Source organism: Ceratotherium simum, chromosome 39 (genome assembly GCF_057802395.1).
Source record: "Ceratotherium simum simum isolate JZ-2026a chromosome 39, ASM5780239v1, whole genome shotgun sequence".
NCBI lineage: Eukaryota > Metazoa > Chordata > Mammalia > Perissodactyla > Rhinocerotidae > Ceratotherium > Ceratotherium simum.
In genome coordinates this window covers 8602489-8628465 of record NC_141938.1, presented here as the reverse complement: position 1 = coordinate 8628465, position 25977 = coordinate 8602489, and the positions used below count along the sequence as shown (strand labels likewise).

The window sequence follows — 25977 nt, the reverse complement described above, 5'->3', positions numbered from 1 at the left end:
AGTTGCTGTATGTGGGATGCCGCCTCAGCACAGCTGGACAAGCAGTGTGTCGGTGGGTGCCTGGGATCTGAACCCAGATAAGATATCTGCACCAGCTAAGCCAGCTTCATGGAGGGCACAGTCTTTTCAAGCAGAGGTACCTATCTTCTGAGGTGCGTTCTGTGTGTTCTTTGAGAGTAGGATGGGGACACTGCTTGTTTGAATTGAGGGCCAGTTTTTGTCTATATGGTATAATAAAAAATATTTGGTCTTTGTCCCAAGTTCCTGGCACAGAACTCCAAACCCTTGGAATCTCCTGAGTAATAAGAGTGCCTTTGGTATGCTAATGAGATAACTCTTGGCTTAGCGGCTCCTAGATAGCTTCAGGGCTGGTTGCTAGAAAGACCAAACTGATTAGAGGGTTGGAACTTTCAGCCTTAAACTCTTGACCTCCAGGGAGGGGAGAAGCCTTGGAGGTTGAACCAATTACCATTAATTACCAGTGACCAATGATTTAACGAATCACCTCTATGTAATGAAGCCTCCATAAAAACTTAAAAGGATGAGGCTTGGAGAGCTTCCAAGTTGGTGAACAAGAATGCATCTACGTGGCGGGAGGGTGACTCATCCAAAACTCCAGGGAATCAGACGCTCCTGTGCTCAGGACCCTCCTGGACCCCGCCCTATGTATCTCTTCATCTGGCCTCTGAAACAAAGTAATCTAGTAAGTAACCTGTTTTCCTGAGTTCTGTGAACTGCTCTAGCAAATTAATTGAAACTGAGGGGGGCGGTCAAGGGAACCTATGATTTATAGCCAGGTCAAGCACAGGTGACAATCTGGCCTTGCAACTGACATCTGCAGTGGGGAGAGGGGCAGTCTTGTGGGACTGAACCCTTAACCTGTGGGATCTGACATTCTCTCCAGGTGGATAGTGTCAGAATTCAGTTAAATTGTAAGACATCCCTCTGATGTCCAGAGAGTCAGAATTATCTAGCGTGGGGGAAATCCCCTTCCATACACACACCCGCACACATTTGGTGGCCAGAAGTGTCAGAAGTGAAGTATTGAGTGTAGTGTGAGATTCAAGGAGACACACAGGGGAAAGTGAGTTTTTCTCTAGACCTACAAAGCCTAAAATATTTACTATATGATCCCTTATGGAAAAAGATTGCTCTCTGCCCTTTCCTGGTTCTCAGCTAAAGTCTGAGGTCCTTCTGTTACCAAACCAGCTTCGTTTTGCCTGCCTCCCAGAAAACCAATCACTGAGACGGCGAGATTGCAGAGAGAGAGGGTTTAATCACAAGGCAGCCAGGTGAGGAAAATGGGAGAAGAAGTCTCAAATCCACCTCCCCGAAAATAGGGACTCAGGGATCTTTATGGGCAAGGTGGGGGGAATGGGCAAGGTGGTCTAAAATGTGGAGATAGATGATTGGAGCTGAGGAGAGGTGAGGTAATTGATGATCCGCACAAGCATAGTCAGACTTCATGCCTCTTCATAGGACGCATGTTCACAAAATAGAGGCATTGGCATGACCCGAGGATGGAGTTTTTAGCCTCTTGACGTCAAAAGGTCACGTATCGGACATCTGCTGGAGCCCAGTTGATGGGTTGGTGGTCTCAACAGGTCTGAAATGGACAAGGGGTTCAAACTCCTGAAAAACAGCTAGAACATCCATTACCATGGTGATAACCAGGGAGGAGTTATCTATAGGAATCTAGTGGGAGTCAGAGAGCATATTGCCTAAGAAACACAGTTAACAATGGGTGGGTAAACAGCTGAAAGCTATAGCCAATGGTTGCAAAAAGGAAGAAACTTTAGTTTCTAGCTACTTAATCATCAATGGCTAACAATGTGCTGTTTCACTTCTTTCTGAGTTTTTATAACTAAAATTTGACAAACTTCATATAAAAATCCTACAAGTTTGAGCTGCTGTGTTTCAAATAAAAGGTAACAAACAAATAAATGAATAATGATCAGTAACTCCAAGGGAAAATCAAGAGGCGCTTAAAAATCCTAGAGCCTGCTTGTTTTCTGCATCTCAGAAGGAATTTAGGTTTTCAGACATTGTTGCCCAGTGTCTAAAGCCCTGGTCCTCAAAGGAGAGGTGGGTAGCGATTTTTCTGCCCAACCCTCTGCACACACCACCCCCTCACACACACACACACCTCAGCACTAATCACATTTGCAGCCTGATAACTCTTTTGTCGTAGGAGGCTGTCCTGTGCAGAAATGTATAGCTGCATCCCCAGTTTCCACCACTAGATGCCGGTAGCACCCCACCCAAACCCAGTTGTGACACAACTATCTGCAAGCATTGCCAAATCATTCCCTGTTGAGAACAACTGATCAAAAAAATACATATATATATATATATACATATTTTTTGGTGGGGAAGAGTGGCCCTGAGCTAACAGCTGTTGCCAATCTTTCTCTTTTTTTGGCTCGAGGAAGATTGGCTCTGAGCTAACATCCATGCCAATCTTCCTCTATTTTCTATGTGGGATGCTGCCACAGCATGGCTTGGTGAGCAATGCACGGGTCCGCGCCCGGAATTCAACCTGTGAACCCCACGCCGCTGAAGCAGAGCACGCGAACTTAACCACTATGCCACCAGGCCAGCCCCCCAAGAAATATTTTAAATGAAGACAGGTAAGGTATCTTTGAGTAAGCTAGTCATTTATATCTGTGGTTCAAATACTAATACATAAAGGAGAGTGACAATATTGAACTTTACTTGTGCCGCTGGAAAACCAGGACAGTTAATTCTCCCACCCTTTTGTGTTCTGGAAACTACTTACTGCAAAGAGCCTCCCTTGCTCATATGATTGGATAAGACTTGCTGATGACTCCCTTGGTTACCTATGACAAGGCCAGACACACACTCTCCAAATTCCCATTCTTTTCCCAGGGTTTCTAACTTTCTATGCATGGTCTCAATTTTATATTTACAGCTTTTCATGTCCCCCTTTGCCCATGTGTCTCTCTCTAGGGATATCCTAAGAAGCAGGGGACTCTACAAACTTCATAATCACTATTGTCACAGCAATGAAGTGGGTGCCACACCACTTAATTTCCCAGTGCTAACAGCTGCACTTCCTCCAATGCAACTGCTGATGATAACTTGAGTAATTGCAATCCTACTAGCTGCCATGTGTTACCCACCCCTATTTCCTCCTCACAGATAGATGAGCCATGAGCTCCTAAAGCATATAACTGATACCAAATCCCTTAATCTCAAGTTCGTGCGCTTGACGCCCAGCAAGCCAAACACTGAGACATTAGCGCTTGGAGATGGAGAAAGATTTATTAGAATTGGCCAAAACAGGTAGGTGGGAGGGGGCTGGCCCCATGGCATAGCGGTTAAGTTTGCACGCTCTGCTGCTGGCGGCCCAGGTTCGGATCCCAGACATGCACCGACGCACCGCTTGTCAGACCATGCTGTGGCAGCGTCCCATATAAAGTGGAGGAAGATCGGCACAGATGTGAGGTCAGGGCCAGTCTTCCTCAGCAAAAAGAGGAGGATTGGCATGGATGTTAACTGAGGGCTGATCTTCCTCACATAGACACACACAAAAAACAAGTAGGTGGAAGCCTGGGTTCACTCAAATCCACTTCTCCAAGAACAGAAAGGAGGAGTGTTTTATAGAGCTAAGAGGCTTGGCAGGAGAGGCTTTAGGGAAACAAAGGGGTCATTCCCAATAAGCCTCTTGGCAATCTGACTTCTGGGCTTCAACAGCTGCCGAGGGCTGGCCATCGACCTCCCTGAGGCATTCTCCTTCTCCTGCAAAACAAGCTCACAAATCCTCGAGACCCCTGAGTCATCCCTCAAGTTAAAAAGGAAAAACAGCCAATTGATTTAATATCTACAGCACCCCTCAGGTGCCCAGCTTCATAACCAAGCCAATCCCAGACTCCTATTTTGAGAGTCTCTTTCTTGGGGCCAATCCTGGGTACCCTTTATTGTATCCACCAGTCCCACTAGGATTCAGATGACCCACTGAATTTAGAGTAACTTGAGTAGAGTTTAATAAGGTATTATTTACAAAGGTATAGGCAGGGTTTAGGGAAATCACGAGGAGTAGTGCAGTACCCTATGGCTTTTAAGAGAAGGCTGCACTGGGGCCAGCCCCGTGGCTTAGGGGTTAAGCTCGCACGCTCTGCTACTGGCGGCCCAGGTTCGGATCCTGGGCGTGCACCTGACGCACCGCTTCTCTGGCCATGCTGAGGCCCCGTTCCACATACAGCAACTGGAAGGATGTGCAACTATGACATACAACTATCTACTGGGGCTTTGGGGGAGAAAAAGGAGGAGGATTGGCAATAGATGTTAGCTCAGAGCTGGTTTTTCTCAGCAAAAAGAGGAGGATTAGCACGGATGTTAGCTCAGGGTTGATCTTCCTCACAAAAAAAAAGAGAGAAGGCTGCATTACAGGAGCAGAGATCTTGGTCTGAGGGATGCACCCAGCCTTCAGTGACCGGCAGGGAGGGAGATAGGTGGATAAATACCTGAATTTCATTCTTCTTCCCTGTGATCTCTTGTGAATCCTCCCCACTGGCCCAACCCAATGGGAAGCTAGAGGGCAAAGAAATATCTTGATATAGACGAAAAAACTCAACCTTCCGAGGCAACAGGGTGGGTCAAATATGGGCTAGAATAGCAAATGGAATATATCCAACATCAGTGAGAAGTCATTAGAGAGATTTGAACAGAGGACTAATATCTTACTGAAGTTTTGAAAGAGTCACTCTGGTAGTTGAGTTCAGTGTGGCTAAGGGCAGAACAGGAAGACCAGAGAGCAAGAATCACAACAATTAAGTGGAGAGTCGAAGGAGGCTTGGACCAGAACGATAACAGTGCAGGTGGTGAGAAGTGGGCTGATTCTGGATCCATTTTTAAAGTAGACCATCAATATTTTTTGAGGTATGGGGGGGTGAGAGAAAGAAAGCAGTCAAGACTGACTCCAGGGTTTTTTGACTTGAACTGGTAAGAGCTGCCATTTTCTGAGGTGAGGAAACTGAAGCTTAAGGGATGGGAGTGAGAATGGAGTTAGGTTTTAATTTTTTATTGAACCATAATATGCATTCAGAAAAGGAGACGTATAATTTGACACGTTTTCACAAACTAGTCACACCCATGTCATCAGCATCCATCCAGATCAAGGAGAACTCCATCAGCATCCAGCAAGCCTCCTTGGTTTCCCTAGCAATCAACATTTCCCTGCCCACTGGATAATGACCATCCTGATGTCTAACAGTTCGGATTATTTTACCTGTTTCGTACTTTGTGTGTCAAGAGAATCATATGCTATGTCCTCATTTGTGCTTGGCTTTTTTGCTCAATTCATTATGTTTGTGATATTCATCCAGAATGTTACATATAGTGGCACTTAGTTCATTCTCAGTGTGTGAATATGCTACAATTTACTTATTCATTACACTGTTAATGAATGGGCACTTGGATAGTTTCCAAACTATGGCTACTAATAATAGTGCTGCAGTGAATATTTTTTCCACTTGTCTTTTGCTGGGGAGTGGAATTTCTGGATTATAGGAGTTACACACAGGCAGCTCTAGTAGATTCTACCAGTTTTGCAATGTGACTCTAACAAATTACTCTCCCACCAGCAACATCTAAGTTCTGCTTCCTCCATATCCTTACTAATACTTGGTGTTTTCAGACTTTTTCACTATAGCCATTCTGTCAGGTGTCTCATTATGGTTTAAATGAGTGCTTAACTAGCATTTCCCTGAGAAGTTGAGAACATTTTTGTATGTTTATTGGCCATTTGGATATCCTGCTTTGTGATTTGTCCAGATGTAGGGAAGGGGGGAGATTTTTAAATTGAGTTGTTTGTATTTGTCTTATTGAGTGTTAAAGTTCTTTATATATTCTGAATATGGATTATTTTCTAGATATATATGTTTTTCTTCCACTTTGTGGGTTGCCTTTTTACTACCAATGATGTCTTTTGATGAGCAGTTCTTAATTTTAATGTATTCCAGTTCATCAAATATTTCTTCCCTTTTGTCTCCAATTTAAGAAATCTCTGCCTACTTTGAGCCATGAAGTCATGTTTTTGTCTACAGACTTCATGTTTTACATTTCACCTTTCGTTCTGGAATCATTCCGGATTTTTTTTTTTTTTTTTTTTTTTTTTGTGAGGAAGATCAGCCCAGAGCTAACATCCGATGCCAATCCTCCTCTTTTTGCTGAGAACGATTGGCCCTGGGCTAACATTTGTGCCCATCTTCCTCCACTTTTATGGGATGCCGTCACAGTATGGCTTGACACGCAGTGGGTCAGTACACGCCCAGGATCCGAACCTGCGAACCCTGGTGGCCCAAGCAGAATGTACACACTTAACTGCTGCACCACCAGACTGGCCCCTATGCAATCATTCTGGAATGATTTTTGTATATAGTACGAGATAGAGACGATTTTAATTTTTTTCCATGTGAATATCCAATGGACCCAGCTTTATTCACTGTAGTCATTGTGTCATACACTAGGTGGCCCTGTGTATGTGGTTCTGTCCTCTTGCATTGGTCAATTTTCTACTCTTGCACCAATCCCAAAGGAGAGAGCTTGGATTCTCCTTACATAAGGTTCAAACAACAGGCTAAGCCAGCGCTGATGGCCTAGTGGTTAAAGTTCAAGCTCCGTGCTTTGGCAGCCTCGGTTCGCTTCTGGGTTGTGGAACCACACCATCCACCTCTCAGTTGCCATGCTGTGGTAGCAGCTCACATAGAAGAACTAGAATGACTTACAACTAGTATATACAACCAGGTACTCGGGCTTTGGGGAGGGGAAAAAAAAGAGGAAGATTGGTAACAGATTTTAGCTCAGGGCAACTCTTTCCCTGCCAAAAAAAAAAAAAAAGGCAAAATTCTTCTAAGATATGTAGGAGAGGAAAAAAAATCTTTCCTTCTATCCTTCTAGGTTCTAGGCTGGGGCTCTGTAACAAAAGAGATTAACAAGAGAAAAGCATGCAAATTTATTTGTTTTATGTAACACTGGAGCCTTCATGAGCAAATGAAAATGCAAAGAAGTGGTTAAAACTCAGCGTTTTTGTGCTAGGTTTGATGAAGAGTCATGGAAAATGTGATAGGACAAAATGGTATGAGCTAAGGATAGCAAACTGTGGGAAATTTAGCAATCCTGTTCATTTGGATTCCTCTCCCTGTCACTCCATCTTTGGAGATAAGAATACTCCTGTCCCCTAGTGTAAGGAGGACACCTACCACATAGGGGTCTCATGACCTGCTTCAAAGGAAGGTCAGAGAGTCCTTCCTGAACCTGCCATTTCTCAAATTCCTTCAGCTTAAAATATCCAATATGCTAAGGTGCATATTTTAAGGAAGTTGTGTTCTGAAACCTGTCAGATATTATAATAAGTCATGACAGGGTTTCCCTTAGAGAATGAGAGGATATAGTGACCAGGAGGACCATGAAGGGGGCTTCTGAGTGACTGGTAATTTTCTTTTTTAAAAACATGGGTAGTAATTGCATAAGTGTTTGCACTTTGTGGACATTTTTATGATTTGTGCATAGGTGTGTTCACTTTAAAAATGGATTTATGGGCTTTCTGTATGATTGTTGTACTTCAACAAATAATTTCATTTTTGTTTTTTGTGAGGAAGATCAGCCCTGAGCTAACACCCATGCCAATCCTCCTCTTTTTGCTGAGGAAGACTGGCTGTGGGCTAACATCCGTGCTCATCTTCCTCCACTTTATGTGGGATGCCGCCACAGCATGGCCTGACAAGCGGTGCGTCGGTGTGTACCTGGGATCCGAACCCCGGCCGCCAGAAGCAGAGCACGTGCACTTAACTGCTATGCTACGGCTGGCCCCTCAACAAATAATTTTTTAAAAATAAATAAAAGTCCACTTTAACTATCTCTCTCCAGCTTCTCTAGGCAATGTGAATGACTGACTAAAACTCATTTACAAGGGTGGGGGACATTCACCAGTATTAACTCATTAATATTTTATCTCCCTGCAATAATCATATCTTTATATAGAAACAGAATGTGCATGAGGTTTCTCCAACCTTCTGAGGTATTGTTTACCTTAGTAATGCTTCCCACTGAGAAGTATTGCAGAATTTTCCCACTCTTAATTTTTTTGGGGGTTGAGTTTTTTTCTTTTTTTAATTTTTTGTTTAGTGCAGTAACATTGGTTTATAACATTGTATAAATTTCAGGTTTACATCATTATACTTCTATTTCTGCATAGATTACATCATGTTCACCACCCAAATACTAATTACAGCCCATCACCACACACATGTGCCAAATTATCCCTTTCACCCTCCTCCTCCCCCACTTCCCCTCTGGTAACCACCAATCCAATCTCTGTCTCTATGTGTTTGTTTGTTGTTGTTATTATCTACTACTTAATGAGGGAAATCATATTGTATTTGACCTTCTCCCTCTGACTTATTTCACTTTGCATAATACCCTCAATGTCCATCCATGTTGTCACAAATGGCTGGATTTCATCGTCTCTTATGGCTGAGTAGTATTCCATTGTGTATATATACCACATCTTCTTTATCCATTTGTCACTTGATGGGCACTTAGGTTGCTTCCAAGTCTTGGCTATTGTGAATAATGTTGCAATGAACACAGGGGTACATGTATCTTTATGCAATGGTGTTTTCAAGTTCTTTGGATAAATACCCAGCAGTGGAATAGCTGGATCATATGGTAGTTCTATCCTTAATTTTTTGAGGAATTTCTATACTGTTTTCCATAGTGGCTGCACCAGTTGGCACTCCCATCAGCAGTGTATGTCCCGCTCTTAATTTTGAAGGGTTAAGTGAACGATATTTTTGTGCTTCATTCATTCAATCAATTAATCCTTCTAGTGAACTTACTGGAATTCAGCATTGATAAGACAAGCTCCAATCCTGACCCAGCACTGTTTTCTAATTTTAACTACTCAATTTCTGTTTTTATGCTCCCAGATCCTGCCTGAATTTTAATTGAATCATTTTTTCCTTTCTTCCTCCTTTGTGCTGGCTCCAGATCTTGAAGATCCTACCTCTTCCCTCCTCTGGAGTTTCCCCAGCCTGGAACCAGGGCATCCCCTGCCCCAGATCTTTCCATTTTTGCTCACCTTTCTGCCTGCATTTGGCTCATTCTGCCCTCTTCTTGTCCCTGCGGGCAGTAATCAGAGTTACTTGCGTTCCCCATTTGAGTCTTGGCAAAAATTTTAGGAGATGGCTCATTTATACAGGAGAAACAGGCTGTAGGCAATTTACTCCACATGCCTGCCTTGGTGGAATTAGCATTAGAACTAGCGCTAGGAGGCCAGGGAGGACCTCTCTTCCGCTCCCTGCGTGCTCACCTCCCCCAGGTAAGCGCCCTCACTTTGAAGCTGCGCCTCCTAACTTTCTGACTCAGATAGTGTAAAAGAGGACCACAAAACGCTAACTTCGACTTTTCTGAGTCCTGCCATGACCTTTCTTAACTCAGGAACAAGAAAAAGATTTCTGGCAAAATAATCAGGTTCTGGGTTGATGGTCGAGGTAGAACTGAACATTCCCTGATTGATCAATGGGACAAAAAGATCGAGGGTGTTGCCAAGGTTTACAGTGGACAAGTGGAAAGATGAGGTTGCTATTATTTGAGGTTGAGAAGGTGGAGTCAGGAGTTTGATTTGTGCCATTTTAAAGTGTCTATAAAATACCTAGTGGGGAGAGAACATCTCATTCCCTCTGGAATTCAAGGTAGACGCGTGGGGCTGTGGATGGAAATTTGAGTCTTGAGCATAAGAACAGTACTTAAACCGTTGAGATTCGCTGCTACCACAGAGAGAATGATTATAAGACGAAAAGAAGCCTGAGAACTGAGTCCTGGGCCACTGGAACAATTAAAAGTTGGAGAAATGTGCTCTACAACCAGACTCCACCTGGGCACCGCCACCAGGCTCGTCTAAGCTTTCAGAACTACATTTCCCAGAATCCTTTCTCCCCGCAGGCTTCCGGGTTAGAGGCTGTGAATCAGTCCCGCGAGATTTAGAAGGCGGAAGTGAAGCGGAAGCCATTAGTCTGGGGAGGCGATTGCCGCTGTACACATGGGCCTACGAGAGGTCTCTGGCGGTTTCCCCTGTGCCGTTGGGGACCCTCCGCTTCCCAGCGACAGACCGGACTTTCCGTATGAACTTCTTGTCCCTTCGGCGACAGCTTCTGTGACCTCCGCTCCCCGCGATTCTACCCTCAGGCGTGTAAGCCCCGCTTTTCTCACTTAACCCTTTACACCCCGTCTCCCTGAGGATACGAGCGGCCCACAAGGCGGGGACGGGGACCTGGGACTGGGAAGCCAGGCAGCCAGGCGGCGAGTGTGTGTTAGGACTCTGTGATCAGTGATATGAAACGCTGATGACGCGAGGATTGAAATTTAGGACCTCTGTGTTTAGCGACGAGGGGGAGGCACTGGTGATCTGGCCAAAAAAACGGACTCTTTGGGGTGGGGACGGGAAAGCCCGACCGAAGTGAGTTCAGAACATTATAGCGGGTCGGGAATTGGAGACCACAAAGTTAAACTTCGTTTTGTTGTGTGGTCAATTTAGTCTCATTAATAGAGGCACACTGGTTTTCTTTTTGTTCACATTTGTATTGAATGCTTTTTATGTTTTAACTTGCCGGTGCGCTCATCTGTTTTTATATACCTTAGTTGACTTTCGTGCAAGTAGCTTGTAACTAGATTTAAAAATTGAGTTCAATATTATGTAACTTGAGTTAGTCCACCGGTATTTATTGTGATGACTAATGTTTTGCGTTTATTTTTGCCATCTTATTTATTTGTTGCTTTCTATTTATCCTTTCCTTTGAAGTGTTTTTTTTATTGAGATATAGAACATGTATGCAGAAAACACACACAATTAAAAGGACGACAGTAAATTGCAAATTCACAAACTAGGCCAAGAAAGAAAATGTTATGAAACCTCAGAAACCTGTGTACTCCTTCTAAACTGCATCCTCCTCTTCTTCCATAATGATTTTCTTATTGGATTTTACTGCATTATATATTTTCCCAAAAATGTATTCCCTAATTTTGGTAATTATTTGTGAATGAACTCACACTCTTAAGTATTTTCAGAGACATACTTTTTTCTGTATTGATGCAAGTACACATTTTAATTAAGAGATTTCTAAATATCTTGTAGGTGAAGTATGTACACCAACCGGCTCTTGTTCAGGTACCTCATGGCTTCAATTTTAGAGTCAGTTTACAAAGTTCCACCTACTGGGGTTTGGTTTTCAGGTTGGGTTGAATCTTTATATGAGTTTTGAGAACATTGACATTATTATGCCTTTGAATCTTACAGTTAGTCGAATTTTGTTTGTTTATTTACATCTTCTATAATGCCTTTCAATAAAGTTTTATGAGTATCAGCAAACAGGATTTAAGGGTTTTTGTTGTTGTTGTTGTTAGATTTTTTCCTAGGAACTTTGTTTTTTGGTGCTCAGAAATTACATTTTTTGGGCCGGCCCCGTGGTTTACTGGTTAAGTGCGCGCGCTCCGCTGCTGGCGGCCCGGGTTCGGATCCCGGGCGCACACAGACGTGCCGCTTCTCCGGCCATGCTGAGGCCGCGTCCCACATACAGCAACTAGAAGGATGTGCAGCTATGACATACAACTATCTACTGGGGCTTTCGGGGAAAAAATAAATAAATAAAATCTTAAAAAAAAAAAAAAAGAAAGAAATTACATTTTTTTCCCAACAGCTTTGTGTATTTGGGTTCAGCAAGCTTTCTAAGGTATATAATTCTCTTAATTTTTGTGTACCATTTTGGATATTCTCCATTGACAGTTTTGTCTGTATAAAATGAATAAGTAAATATATTTTCCTTTTGCCTTGTACACATTTTTTATTATTTACTTTCTTTGCTGGACTGGCTGCGGATTTCAGTAGCATCGAATGGAGTTTGGATAGTAGACAGTCTTGTTTTCTCTCTGACCTTAAGGGTAATTAACTTGAATACTTGCTGGAGACTTTTTTTTTTAAAGATAACGTTTATTAGGTCAAGGAAGCTCCCTTCTTTTCCTAGTTTGAGTTTTTCTCATGAACAGCTTTAGGCTTTTAAGTGATTTTTTTTTTTTTTCGCTATCTAGTTTGATATCTCTTTGTTGATGTATTGCAAGTATCTTAAAAGTTTCCTGGACTGTAATAGGTACATTGAATGAAATCAGTGAATAATATGATTTTCTTACTTGTCTGATAATGGGGTGAATTAAACCAATTGATTTTGTAATAGTTTGATATCTCTTTGTTGATGTATTGCAAGTATCTTAAAAGTTTCCTGGCCTGTAATAGGTACATTGAATGAAATCAGTGAATAATATGATTTTCTTACTTGTCTGATAATGGGGTGAATTAAACCAATTGATTTTGTAATGTGACATTACATTTGCCTTGGTAAATAACTTACTTGGAAAGGGTGGGTCTGTTGTATCATTTTCTGCTTCTGTTTGCTAGTATTTTATTTGCTAATTTGGGTCTGTGTTTGAGTGAAATTGGCTTGTAACTTTCCTTTTGTGTTTCAGATTTGTGCCAGCCTCATAAAATGAGGTAGGAGTGTTCCCTCTTTTTTGTAACTTCTGGAATATTTTGCCTAAGAATAGAATCACTTGTTCCTTAAAAGGGAGTTACACCAGGAAAAACCATTGGGATCTGGAGTTTTCTTTGTGGAAAGTTTTAAAGCTGTTGTTTCAGTTCCCCTAAGGGTCATAGGGCATCCAAGTTCTCTATTTCATATGGTAAGTAAAATTTCTTTAGGAATTTATTCATTTCATCTAAGGTTTAAATTGTGTGGTCAAAGTTGTTAATCATATGCTGTTATTGTATTGTTAATACTTACTACATCTGCAACCTTATCTAGTTTTTCATTCTTTTATTTATTTAGTTATTTATTTATTTTTGCAAGGAAGATCAGCCCTGAGCTAACATCCGTGCCAATCCTTCTCTTTTTGCTGAGGAATACTGGCCCTGGGCTAACATCCAAGCCCATCTTCCTCCACTTTATATGAGACGCTGCCACAGCATGGCTTGACAAGCGGTGCGTCAGTGCGCGCCCGGGATCCGAACTCGGGCCGCCAGCAGCGGAGCTCGAGCACTTAACCACTACGCCACAGGGCCGGCCCCTAGTTTTTCATTCTTATGTGTTTTTTTTTTTTTTTTTAAATCTTGCCAGGATTTTGTTTTTTTCAAAGTACTTTTGGCTTGATTGAACCACTTTATGATAGGTGATGTTTTCTATTTCAGACTTTCTGTTCCTTATAATTTTCTTCCTTTTACTTTTTGGGGACTTTTCTTTTCAATTTCTTACATTGGATACCTGTCACATCCCAAAGAATTGCAGGGATAGTATATTATGTTTCAGTTCTGAATATTATTGAATATTATGACTTCTTTGGCATGAGAATTATTTAGGACTTTTAATTTCCATTCCTGTGACATTTTTCTGCTTATTGTTTGCTGACTTCATTGCTCTGTGGTCAGAGATTGATGCCATTTTCTGAGATAAGCATTGTGCCCCATGTGGTTGGATTTTATAGTTAGGAAATATTGTTTCATCTTGTTCAGTCTTTGTATAGTTACATCCCTGTGACTTATTCATTTTTTTCTTTGCTTTTCTTTCTTTTTTTGTTTTTGGTGAGGAAGATTAGCTCTGAGCTAACATCCGTTGCCGATCCTCCTCTTTTTGCTGAGGAAGATTGGCCCTGGGCTAACATCCGTGCCCATCTTCCTCTAGTTGATATGTGGGACACTGCCACAGTGTGGCTTGATAACTGGTGCATTGGTGCATGCCTGGGATCCAAACCTGTGACCCCCTGGCCGCCAAAGCATAGTGCGTGAACTTTACCACTACGCCATGGGCCTGGGCCCCCCATTTTTTTTTTTTTTGGTGAAAAGATCGGCCCTGAGCTAACATCCCTGCCCATCTTCCTCCATTTTGTATATGGGATGCCGCCACAACATGGCTTGATGAGCGGTGTGCCAGTCACTGGGGATCTGAACCTGCGAACCCTGGGCTGCCGAAGCAGAGCAAGCGAACCCAACCACTATGCCACCAGGCCGACCCCTGACTTACTCATTTTATAACTGGAAATTTGTACCTTTTGACCATCTTCACCAATTTGACTCCCCCCAGGCAGCCCCAGTGTGTTCTTTGTGTCTATGAGCTTGGTTTTTTTGTTTTTCTTGGCAGATTCCACATATAAGTGAGAACATATGGTATTTATCTTTTCCTGTCTAACTTATTTCACTAAGCATAGTGCCCTCAAGGTCCATCCATGTTGTCGCAAATGGCATGATTTCATTCTTTTTTGTGGCTGAATAATATTCCATTGTGTGAGTGTGTGTGTGTGTGTGTGTATACACACCGCATTCTTTATCCATTCATCAGTTGATGGCCACTTTGGTTGTTTCTGTGTCTTGGCTGTTGTAAATAATACCACAGTGAACTTGAGGTGCATGTATCTTTTTGAATTAATGTTTTCATTTTCTTCAGATAAATACCCAGAAGTGGATTTGTTGGATCATATGGTAGTTCTGTTTTTAATTTTTTGAGGAGCTTCCATGTTGTTTTCTATAGTGGCTGCACCAATGTACATTCCTACCAACAATACACAAGGGCACCATTTTCTCCACAGCCTGCCAACACTTGTTATGACTTGTCTTTTTGATAGTTTCTAACAGGTGTGAGGGAATATCTCATTGTGGTTTTGATTTGCATTTCCCTGATGATTAGTAGTGTTGAGCATCTCTTTATGTACCTGTTGGTCATCTGTATGTCTTCTTTGAAAAAATATCTATTAATGGGGCTGGCCCATTGGCGCAGCAGTTAAATGTACGCGCTCCGCTTCGGTGGCTCAGGGTTCGCAGGTTCGGATCCCAGGCGCGCACTGACGCACCGCTTGTCAAGCCATGCTGTGGCGGCATCCCATATAAAGTAGAGGAAGATGGGCACAGATGTTAGCTCAGGGCCGGTCTTCCTCAGCAAAAAGAGGAGGATTGGCGTCAGATGTTAGCTCAGGGCTGATCTTCCTCACAAAAAAAAAGAAAAGGAAAAAGAAAAAATATCTATTTGGATCCTCTGCCAGTTTTTAAATTAGATCGTTTTTTTGCTATTGAGCTGTATGAGTTTTTTATATTGGATATTACCTCTTATAAGATACATGATTTGCAGATATTTTCTTCCGTTCAATAGGTTGCCTTTCCATTTTGTTAATGGTTTCCTTTGCTGTGCAGAAGCTTTTTAGTTCAGTGTAGTCCCACTTGTTTATTTTTGCTTTCGTTGCCTTTGCGTTTAGTGTCAAATCCAAAAACTCATTGCCAAGACTGATGTCAGGGAGGTAACCTGCCATGTTTTCTTCTGGGAATTTTATGATATCCAGTCTTATATTCAAGTCTTTAATCCATTTTGAGTTAATTTTTATGTACAGTGTAGGAGAGTGGTTCAGTTTCGTTCTTTTGCATGTGGCTGTCCAGTTTTCTCTTGAAGAGACTGTTTCCCCATTGTATATTCTTGGCTCCTTTGTTGTGAATTAATTGACTGTATATGCATAGGTTTATTGCTGCGCTCTCAATTCTGTTCCATTGATCTATGTGTCTGTTTTTATGCCAGCCTGTTTATTTTTTTAGTGCTGTTATTTGATGACTAGAAATTTTTAATTTCGGTGAAGTCTGATTTATTTTTTTTTGTTTAATTCTATTTGTGTTTAGTCTTTTTTTGTGTGTGTGAGGAAGATAAGCCCTGAGCTAACATCTGCCAATCCTCCTCTTTTTTTTTGCTGAGGAAGACTGGCCCTGGGCTAACATCCGTGCCCATGTTCCTCCACTTTATATGGGACACCGCCACAGCATGGCTTGACAGGCGGTGCATCGGTGTGCGCTAGGGATCCGAACCCTGGGCCGCCGCAGTGGAGTGTGTGCACTTAACCGCCACACCACCAAGCTGGCCCCCTATTTGTGTTTAGTCTTAAAATACGGTTGTGTTCTCTGGGTTGTGAAAACAATCTCTTTGTATTTTATTTTTTGGTGTCTGATTCATCTCAAACAGGTTTTTAAAATTTCAAATTAGTTTTTGTTTATGCAGTGATAATAGAGGTCATAGTTCCTTTTTTTCCATTGAGTTCTTTCAGCACCATTTATTAAAAAGACTGCTTTCCCTATTGAATTGCTTTGATCCCTTATTGAAAATCATTTGACCATGCACCTCTAGGTCTATTTCTAATTCTCTTCTGTTCCATTGACCTATTTGTCTATACTTTTTCCAATACTTGTTCATTACTATGGTAAGGTTAGTAGGTATGAATCCGCCAAGTTTATTTTTCTTTCTTAACATTGTTCTGGCTCTTGTAGATCTTTTGCATTTTGATACACATTTTAGATTTGGCTTTCAATTTCTAGAAAGCAGCCTGCTGGGATTTTGATAGTGACTGCATTGTATCTGCAAATGAGTTTGGAGAGTGAATAGCTTAATAATATTGACTCTTGCAGTCTGTGAAAATAATATTCCCTCCCATTTATTTAGGTCTTTAATTTCTTTCAGCAGTGTTTTATAGTTTTTATTGTCAAGGTCTTATAGTACAGCTTTTGATTTATTTCAATGTAGTTTATATATTTTCTTTTTTTTTTTTTTTTTTTTTAAAGATTTTATTTATTTTATTTTTTCCCCCCAAAGCCCCAGTAGATAGTTGTATGTCATAGCTGCACATCCTTCTAGTTGCTGTATGTGGGACTCGGCCTCAGGATGGAGGGAGAAGTGGTGCCTCGATGCGCACCCGGGATCCGAACCCGGGCCACCAGCATTGCAGCGCGCGCACTTAACCACCAAGCCACAGGGCCGGCCCATAGTTTATATATTTTCTGTTATCATATATGGAATTATTTTTTTTGTCTCATTTTGCAGTTCTTTGCTAAGGAACGTTATTTTAGTTGTGATTACTATGAAGTGAAAATAAGAGTATTTGCTGAAAGTAAGAGTAATGGTAACACAGTTGTTGGTTCAGAAAAACTTTACATGGTTTTGGGAGATGGGAAGATTGGATTGCCTAGGATGCTTTTATTTAGTGTAGGTGCTCTTTTAGGGTTAGTGACTTTGTTTCAGAAGCTACCAGTGTGACTGACTTGTGTGCCGAAGGTATTCCCAAGTACCTTCATAGAGAAGGCAGATGGTTGGAATCATCCAGGGCTGGTCTTTTGCTTGTTAGGGGTTGTAATAGGCAGGAGGTAAAGGAATTTGGGCAAATAAATTGTAGAAGTGATGAATCTCAGTTGGATAAGTGTTATAGTGAGAAGAGGTACAAGACGGTAGAAAAACAGGTGGCCTGGAACTCTCTAAATTGGGAGAGTTAATGTGCAAAGAATGTTGTGTAGGTTTCGTCCCCAGAACAGATTTCTGAATCATTGTCTGTGAGGTGAAGCTGATTCTAATAATGACAAGGCCTAGGCTGCTGGCCCCTGCATGTGTGTGTTGGTGTAGAGTGTGGGGTCAAAGAGCATTGGAGATTGGAATATGTGGTCCTAGGTGGACCATCCTCGTGGATACTAGAATCATCCTAAACCATGGCCAGCCTTGAAGTTGAAAGGAAGAACAGAAGTCTGGGACCGGAATGTTTAATGAGTGGGGGAGTTTAACAGAGTTGTGCTCCGTGACAAATTACTTGGGAGAGTGAATCTGAATCTTACTTGAGGCAGGTCAGGGCCCTCCACCACATTTCCTGGAGGTTTTGCCTAAGTAAGATAAAGGCCTACGATCATACAGAACTTGCTGCTCAAAAGAAGAAATGCTTGAAAACAAAAGTCAGAATTGTCCTGTGAGTGGGAGAGACGGAAAGCCTTTGACTATACCTAGTAGTCTCTTGTCTTCTCATTTACTACAGATGCCAGCTGGAAGAATCCCATGACAGCAAGAGAGTAGCTTCCTGGTGCCAGTGCCCTGTTGTTCAGGCAAATTTGCTATCATTCTCACAGAATGGCAGCTCTTGATCTGTCTCCCACATGTGGTAAGTTCTTGGGTTGATGAATGCCCTCAGAAATCAAGCTTAAGTGGCCCCTGACACTTCACTGAGGTGTCAGGGGTGTGCATAGCCACGGGAGGGCTGCCAGTGGGGGATGGATGAAATGAGGTGGGAGCAAAGCCCTGGGAGCTCCTCAGGTGACTGTGTCTGAGGTTTTTGTGAGTTTCGGTAAGGGAGGGAGGGTGTGTAGTTGGTGTGTAAAGAACACAGGTAATGTATAACCCTGCACTATCCTATTTATTACTTTGATAAATCTGAGCAAAGTAACAGCTTGACCTCTTAGAGCTTTAATTACTTAAATCATGAATTGAGAATATGTATCACTTTGTTGATGGATATGTAAGCCCACCTATGCTTGAGTGGAACAGGACCGTACTGGCTTGTTACAAAACATTGTGTGTATTGATTGAGGGATGTGTACTGTACACTGATAGTGTGGGCAATTTCCTGATTTGTGAGTATCCGGCAGGCTTTAATCCTCATGGATCCTCTCTTCTCCAGCTATGTCCACCCAGGACCCTGCCTATCTCCAGGAGTCAGAAATTCCTTTTTCTTCAAAAGATCATTCCTGTCCCCAAGATGTGGACCTGTTTGCTTGCAATGGCTTGGAGCTTCATATGCAAACCATTGGTGGTTCCCAGGTACACCAAGATCTCAGGGCCTCTGAGGGTGGGAGAGGCCATTCCCAAGAACACGCCCAATATCACGTGTTAGAATACTTTTAGATCTTCCTTCAGGCTGATTGATGCCTGATCAGGGCACAAGAGAAAGAGCCAAAGAATGTTGCAAGGCTGTCCTGGTATCAGGGGTGTTAGGGGAAATGACTTATGTACCAGTTGTTTCTCTCATAATATAGCTTAGAGTGCTTAGGCCAGGCTAGAAATGGAGAGAGATTTGGTCCTGTGTCAGAGTTGCATTTGACAGTGAGTTGGGATGAGATCACCTCATGGGAAAGAGTTTGCAGACTTCTAGAGTAAATGTTGAGACCCCCCAGACGGCATCTGAAAACGCTGTGTTTCAAGTCTCTCGTGCCCAGTCTTGAGCCTCAGCCATATGTGAACACATAGGCTGGTTTCTCACTGACCTCAAATGTGTGTGGCATTTTAGGAATCAGTGACTTTCCAGGATGTTGCTGTGGACTTCACTGAGAAGGAGTGGCCCTTGCTGGATTCTTCTCAGAGAAAACTGTACAAGGATGTGATGTTGGAGAACTATAGCAACCTCGCCTCAGTGGGTAAGGCTGGCATCATTTATTCATTCATGAATCAGATGTTTTTGTTTTAGGTACTTACCATGACCCAGGAACTATGTGGGGATTTGGAACACAGTTGTGAACAAGCCGACCTGGTGCCCACCCTCGTGGTATCTCCCCATGAATATTGAGACCTATCCATTGCATTGACAATGGTGGTTGTCAAGTGTGTCTGAGATTGAGCATAGGTTTCTGAGTTAAGTCCTCATTCCTCTGAAGGGCAAAACGTGTGGGTGTTTGTGGTTTTGTGTTTTATGAAAGCCTTTCACTGTGTTCCTTAGAAATTTGGCGCCATCATTTGGCTGCTCCTAAGTCAGACTTGTCCATCTTCAGAACACTGAAGACTGAAACACTAACACCAGTCTAATGGAAGAGGTTCTCTTGCATGATCCTCTCTCAACATGTGTCTTTCCCCGTGAGTAGGGTGTCAGGTGGATAAACCCAGCCTCATCTCCCACTTGGAGCAAGAAGAGGAGCTGAGGACAGAGGAGAGGGGACTTCACGGAGGCTCTTGCCCTGGTAAGCACCAGGCAGACACAAATGCTTTTGAGTATTGTCTCTGTCCAGTGATTGGGGTGGAGGGAGATCCGTGAGGAAATGTCACCAGGGAAATTTGGAATTTCCTTCTATTTCACTGCCCGTCCATTCTCTCACAAGTCCTTTGGTCTCTATGTCCCTTCATCTTTATTTATCTGTCTATTTAATTATTTTTATTGAGGTATAATTGACAGATAACATTATATTAGTTTCAGGTGTACAGCATAATGATTTGGTATTTGTATATATTGTGAAACCATCACCACAGTAAGTCTACTTCATAGTTAACATCAATCACCTCACGTAGTTACAAAAATTTTTTTTATTATGATGAGAAATTTTAAGATTTGCTCTCATAGCAGCTTTCATGTATGCAATAGAGTATTATTAACTAGAGTCACCATGCTGTGTATCACATCCCCAGGACTTATTTATTTTATAACTGGAAGTTTGTATCTTTTGACCTCCTTTGCCAATTTCACCTACCCTCCACTTTCCCTGCCTCTGACAACCACCTATCTGTTCTCTGTATCAATGAGTTGGTTTTGTTTTTTTTTGAGGTTCCACATATAAATGAGATCATACAGTACTTGTCTTTCTCCTTCTGACTTATTTCACTTAGCATAATATGCCCTCAAGCTCCAACTGTGTTTTTAGAAATGGCAGGATGTCCTTTTTTATGGCTGAATAATGGTCCAATGATATATGTATACTGCATTTTCTTTATCTGTTTAGCTGTTGATGGACACAGGTTGTTTCCATATCTTGACTATTGTAAATAATGCTGCAAGGAATATGGGGGTGCGGATATCTTTTTGAGTTAGTGTTTTTTTTTTCTTTGGAAATACCCAGAAGTGGAATTGCTGGGTTTCATCTTTAACTGTGACATGTCCACATGGTGTCTTTCTCCCATCCTTCCAAACTTAACATTTCTGATCGTACTCTTCCTGTCATTATCAATATCAATCTTTGAAAAATTACTTCTTAGTGAATTCACTTAAATGTCTACCCCTATCATTGCTGTGTATCTCACGCAGCCAAATTTTTCACAGTTGTTTATACTCATGTGTACATTCTTCTCTTTCACATTGCCTTTCCTTCTTTAGGGTTAATATTTGCAGAGAAATCCACTTATTTTTGTGACCATCATTCCACCATTTTCTTTTTCCAACAAATTAATAGTTTCCCAATTTGTTTCAGATTGGGAGACTCCATCTAAAACCAAATGGTCCATTCTCATGGAAGATATTTTTGGGAAGGAAATTCCCAGTGGTGTGACAGTGGTAAGATTTCCTTGGGATAATTCTGGATCTTCCATATTGGGAGAAGACTGAGGCAGACTAAGTTAGAAAAGCAGCTCAAGAACCAGGCGAGTGACATCCTCAAGAGGAAGTATGCGTGTCAGAGACTCTGAGTATTACTAATTTGGGAGAAAGCCCTAAATCCAGCTGCAAACGGCTCCACTTAGAATTCTGATGAGTAAACATTTCATTAACTATGTCTCAGGTATTGAGTGTTGGGGCTCAGTTCAGATGTAAACAGTTAACAAAGGATAGTCATACCTCGTTTTATTGTGCTTTGCAGATACTGTGTGAAGGGCAGGTCCCTTCACCAGCAAAAAGATTACAACTTGCTGGAGGCTTAGGTGATGGTTAGCATTTTTGAGCAATATGGTATTTTTAAATTAAGGTATATACATTGGTTTATTTAGACATAATGCTATTGCACACTTAATAGACTGCAGTAGAGTGTAAACATAACTTTTATATGTACTGGGAAACCAAAAAGTTCATGAGACTTGTTTTATTGCAGTATTTGCTTCATTATGGTTGTCTGAAACTGAACCCACAATACCTGTGAGATATACCTGTACGTGTAAAAAGCTTTGTAAAAGTTATAAACATGGAGCCTTAGGGCGTAGCATCCACCTGTTCTATTTGATAGAGCCCAAATGGGGCAGAAACTGTACTTTTGCACTGCAAATTATGACATCATAATTTGTGCTTCAATTTTTGCCAATTTATATGGGGATAACTTAGGAATGTAATGAATATGGGAAATGCCTTAGCACTCATCTCTTAATCAACAGGAGAGAACTCCTCTTGGAGAGAAATCCACTGAATATGCTCACCTGTTTGAAGTCTTCAGTATGGGCACTCATCTTACTCAGCAAATGGGAAGACACACTGGCAAGAGGCCATATCACCGCCGGGACTGTGGGATAGCTCTCAAGAACAGGTCACATCTAACCCAACATGTGAGCATTTACAATGGGCGAAAAATGCATGAATGTCATCAGTGCCAAAAAGCCTTCACCACAAGCGCTTCCCTTACCCGGCACAGGAGAATACACACTGGAGAGAAACCCTACGAATGCAGTGCCTGTGGGAAGGCTTTCAATGATCCCTCAGCCCTTAGGAGTCATGCGAGAACTCACCTCACAGAGAAGCCCTTTGACTGCAGTCAGTGTGGAAACGCATTCCGAACGCTCTCTTCCCTGAAGATACACATGAGAGTTCACACTGGGGAGAGACCTTACAAGTGCGATGAGTGTGGGAAGGCGTACGGCAGGAGCTGCCACCTCATTGCACACAAACGAACACACACTGGAGAGAGACCTTATGAATGCGTCGACTGTGGGAAAGCTTTTCAGCATCCCTCACATCTCAAAGAGCATGTCAGGAATCACACTGGAGAGAAACCCTATGAATGCACGCAATGTGGAAAAGCCTTCCGATGGAAGTCTAACTTTAATTTGCACAAGAAGAACCACATGGTAGAGAAAACATACGAATGTAAAGAATGTGGGAAATCCTTTGGTGATGTCTTATCACGGAGAAAACACATGAGAATTCATATCGTAAAGAAACCCGTTGAATGTAGACAGTGTGGGAAAGCGTTCAGAAACCAGTCCATCCTTAAGACACACATGAATTCTCACACTGGAGAGAAACCGTACGGGTGTGATCTATGTGGAAAAGCCTTCAGCGCGAGCTCAAACCTAACTGCACACAGGAAAATACACACTCAAGAGAGACGCTATGAATGTGCTGCCTGTGGGAAAGTCTTTGGTGATTATTTATCCCGGAGAAGGCATATGAGCATTCATCTTGTAAAGAAGCGTGTTGAATGTAGACAGTGTGGGAAAGCGTTCAGAAATCAGTCGACCCTTAAGACACACATGAGAAGTCACACAGGAGAGAAGCCGTATGAGTGTGATCATTGTGGGAAAGCCTTCAGCATAGGCTCGAACCTTAATGTGCACAGGAGGATACACACCGGGGAGAAACCCTATGAATGCCTGGCCTGTGGGAAAGCCTTCAGTGATCATTCATCCCTTCGGAGTCATGTGAAAACTCACCGAGGAGAGAAGCTGTTTGCATCATCGGTGTGGAAAAGGCTCCAATGACACATCTTTAAGAAAACCCAAGAGCTCAGACTGGGAGGAAACCTCACAGGTGTCAGGAAGGCAAGAGAGCCTTGATGAACTCATCTTATTGGGCACAAAAGAATACATGTAACTTGGGAGAAATTCAGTTTGTGTGATGACCTGGAAAGACTTGAGTTTTTTATCATCACTTTGGAGATTTGTGAGAGCTCACGCTGGGGGAGAAAATGTCTGTCTGTGGTGTCGAGAGGCTGTCACTGTACATTCAGCTCTTAAAAAAACATGAAAATTTAGGGAGAGAAACCCTAGCCTGGTATTTAATGTTGAAATGACTTCTTAGCACTGCCTTGCACCTTCTGGGCACATGAGTAAGCACACTAGAGAGAATCTCTGTAAATTCACTGACTGGGCAAATCTTTCCTGGTCTTACACTGTATTCCTTGTGGGGGAAATCATACTGAACAGAAAAATCTATCAAGTAAGAATGGGGGCAAGTCTGTAATGGGTAAGCAAACTATGGCCAGCTGTCTGTTTTTGTACAGCTTGCAAGCTAAGAATAGTTGTTAAATTTTAAAGAAGAAAAATGTGTGACAGACACCATATAGGTGGCCCACAAAGCCTAAAATTACTTACTGTCTGGCCGTTAACAGAAAAACTTGGCCAAACCTTGGTCTACGCAGTATTTCTCAACTGGGGGTGATTTTGGTCCCCAGGGGACATTTGGTGATGTCTGGAGACATTTTTGGTTGGCAAAACTGAGGGGAAGTGCTACTGGCATATAGTTGGAAGACAGCAGGGATGCTGCTAAAAATATCCTATAGTGCACAGGAGCCCACCACAACAAAGAATTATGTGCCCCAAAATGTCAGTATTGCTGAGGTTGAGAAACGTTGCCATACAGCAATCCCTCGATTTTTGAAACACCTGAGTACTCACACTAGGAGAAATTTCTATTTAAAACTTCAAAAATATAATCAGTGTAATTCTTTCAGGAAACACATGAGAACCCACACTGCAGATAGTCCATATGTGGACATGATTTCAGCCACAGCGTCCTCACTTCTACATAAGAGAACTCACACCCCAATGGGATTTTCTAGTAAATATGGAATTTCATTTATCAGTCTTTCATTATGAAAACAGACCCTAGCTCATTAATTTTTAGGCTTTATTTTTAAGGTGATGTTCCTCTAAATAACCCTTATGACTCATCATGAAACGTTTGTATATAGTATTTTTACTATAACTTCATTCTTGACATGTGTTCATTCCCTTTTGGATAACTTCCTTGAACAATGGACTGTTTAGAATATGTTATGTACTGTGTAACGTGGGTATTTTTAGTACCTGTTTTTAGTACCTATTTGTTACGAGTATAATTCAAATGCATTGTGATCAGAGCATGATGTCTTCATCAGATGGATCCTTTTGGAATGTTTTCGGCCTCCTATCCAACCAAGGGTGGCGTGCACTTCTAGTTGCTGCCCTAGTGTCTCATCTTCTTCCATATCAAGAAAATCCAAGTTTTGTCAGATTAGTGAGGTATACTACTTTTTTTTTGCTCCTCCCCCTACATCTTACTTTGTGAGGAGAGCCAGTACCTACTGTTAAAAAATCTGTCTTGTGACCATGAGGATAGAAGCCACAAGCTAAGGGGGATACTGCAGAAAAATCACAATGATCCTGGCTTCCACAGTGGCTTCCTGGACTGTCTGCACTAGCCCTGGGTTTGTTATTTCCAGATTTGCTATTACATGAGACAAAATAAAACTTTTGGTTTAAACTGCTTTGGATATTTGATTGTTTATCTATTTAATAATTGTTTTGTTGGTGGGGGGAGGTTTCTGCTATACTCAGCTGGATGCTGTCTGTAACCCATACACCTGTCATCAGTGAGGTTTTATAACTGCTACATGTGTGGGTATAATCTCATACTTTCAGTTGTTGGATATGGCTTTTTAAAGTGTTTAAACCAAGTTTTTAAATTGTATTTCAAATCTTTGATATACTTAAACATTTATTTTCTTGACTTGAATTGAAAGAAGTGTATTAGTTTTCACAAAAGCCCTAAGAAGCAGGTACTACCAGTATCTCCCTTTTGCGTGAGGAGCATCAGAGACTGAGGCAAGGAAGGTTAGGTTACTTGTCTAAACTTCAACCCGTTAACAAGTAGTAGTGCTTGTATTTGATTCCGTCTCTCTCTATGTCAGGCCCAGTTCTGTGCCCTGAGTCTATAACAGTGAATCAGGATTTTTGCCCTCATGGTGCTTACATTCTACTTGGGAGTGAGGCACCTGATAAACAAATGGGTAAATACTGGATGTCAGATGGTGGTGAATGCAATGGGGGAAAATTAAATGTGGTGATGATACGGAATATGGGGGTTCAGCGGAACTAATGGATGGATCAGGAAAGCATTTCATTTAAGAGGACGTTTGAGCAGAGATGTGAATGAACTGCAAGCGTGCACCATATTGTAATCTGGGGAAGAGCACTCTCAGCAGTTCGAAGGCCATGGAAAAGAATTGTGCTTGGGACAGCCATGCAGTAACAAAGGGATCGGTGTGACTCAAGTGGAGCATGTTTGGGAGTTGTGGAAGATGATGAAGTCAGAGCTGTATCAGGGTCCGGATCGTGGGAGTGTCATGTGGGTTAAATGGCAGGACTTTGCCTTTCATGCTCAGTGTGGTGGGAAGTCAGTGGAGTTTTCAACACGGGAGTGACAACTATTCAATTTCTGTTTTAAAAGGGTCACAGTGCCTTCTGGGTTGATAGGCTAAAG

The 25977-nt window shown here is 42.0% G+C and overlaps 1 protein-coding gene across 9 annotated transcripts; it reads left to right on the top strand.

Moving 5' to 3' along the window:
- The first annotated feature begins 581 nt into the window (after positions 1 to 581).
- On the top strand, positions 582 to 24982 carry ZNF317 (zinc finger protein 317). Of its 9 annotated transcripts, none has more exons than XM_087425565.1 (10): positions 620 to 703; positions 9967 to 10213; positions 11156 to 11188; positions 12538 to 12562; positions 17881 to 18003; positions 18520 to 18659; positions 19126 to 19252; positions 19694 to 19789; positions 21008 to 21090; positions 21897 to 24982. In XM_087425565.1, the coding sequence occupies exons 5-10, from the start codon at positions 17973 to 17975 to the stop codon at positions 23214 to 23216; spliced, it is 1797 nt and encodes a 598-aa protein (XP_087281691.1). In that variant the 5' UTR covers positions 620 to 703; positions 9967 to 10213; positions 11156 to 11188; positions 12538 to 12562; positions 17881 to 17972; the 3' UTR covers positions 23217 to 24982. The 9 variants fall into 9 exon arrangements, with proteins under 9 accessions (XP_004434223.1, XP_087281689.1, XP_087281692.1 ...); XM_087425561.1 differs by having other exon boundaries at positions 12538 to 12750; XM_087425562.1 differs by lacking the exon at positions 11156 to 11188.
- Positions 24983 to 25977: the final 995 nt, after the last annotated feature.

Bases quoted from the DNA above. Each gene is read 5' to 3' on its own strand.
- ZNF317 (XM_004434166.3), top strand. From the start codon at position 17,973: ATGGCAGCTCTTGATCTGTCTCCCACATGTG. The intron at 19,253-19,693 runs GTAAGGCTGGCA...CCCCGTGAGTAG, and splicing joins TAGCAACCTCGCCTCAGTGG to GGTGTCAGGTGGATAAACCC. The intron at 19,790-21,007 runs GTAAGCACCAGG...AATTTGTTTCAG, and splicing joins TCACGGAGGCTCTTGCCCTG to ATTGGGAGACTCCATCTAAA.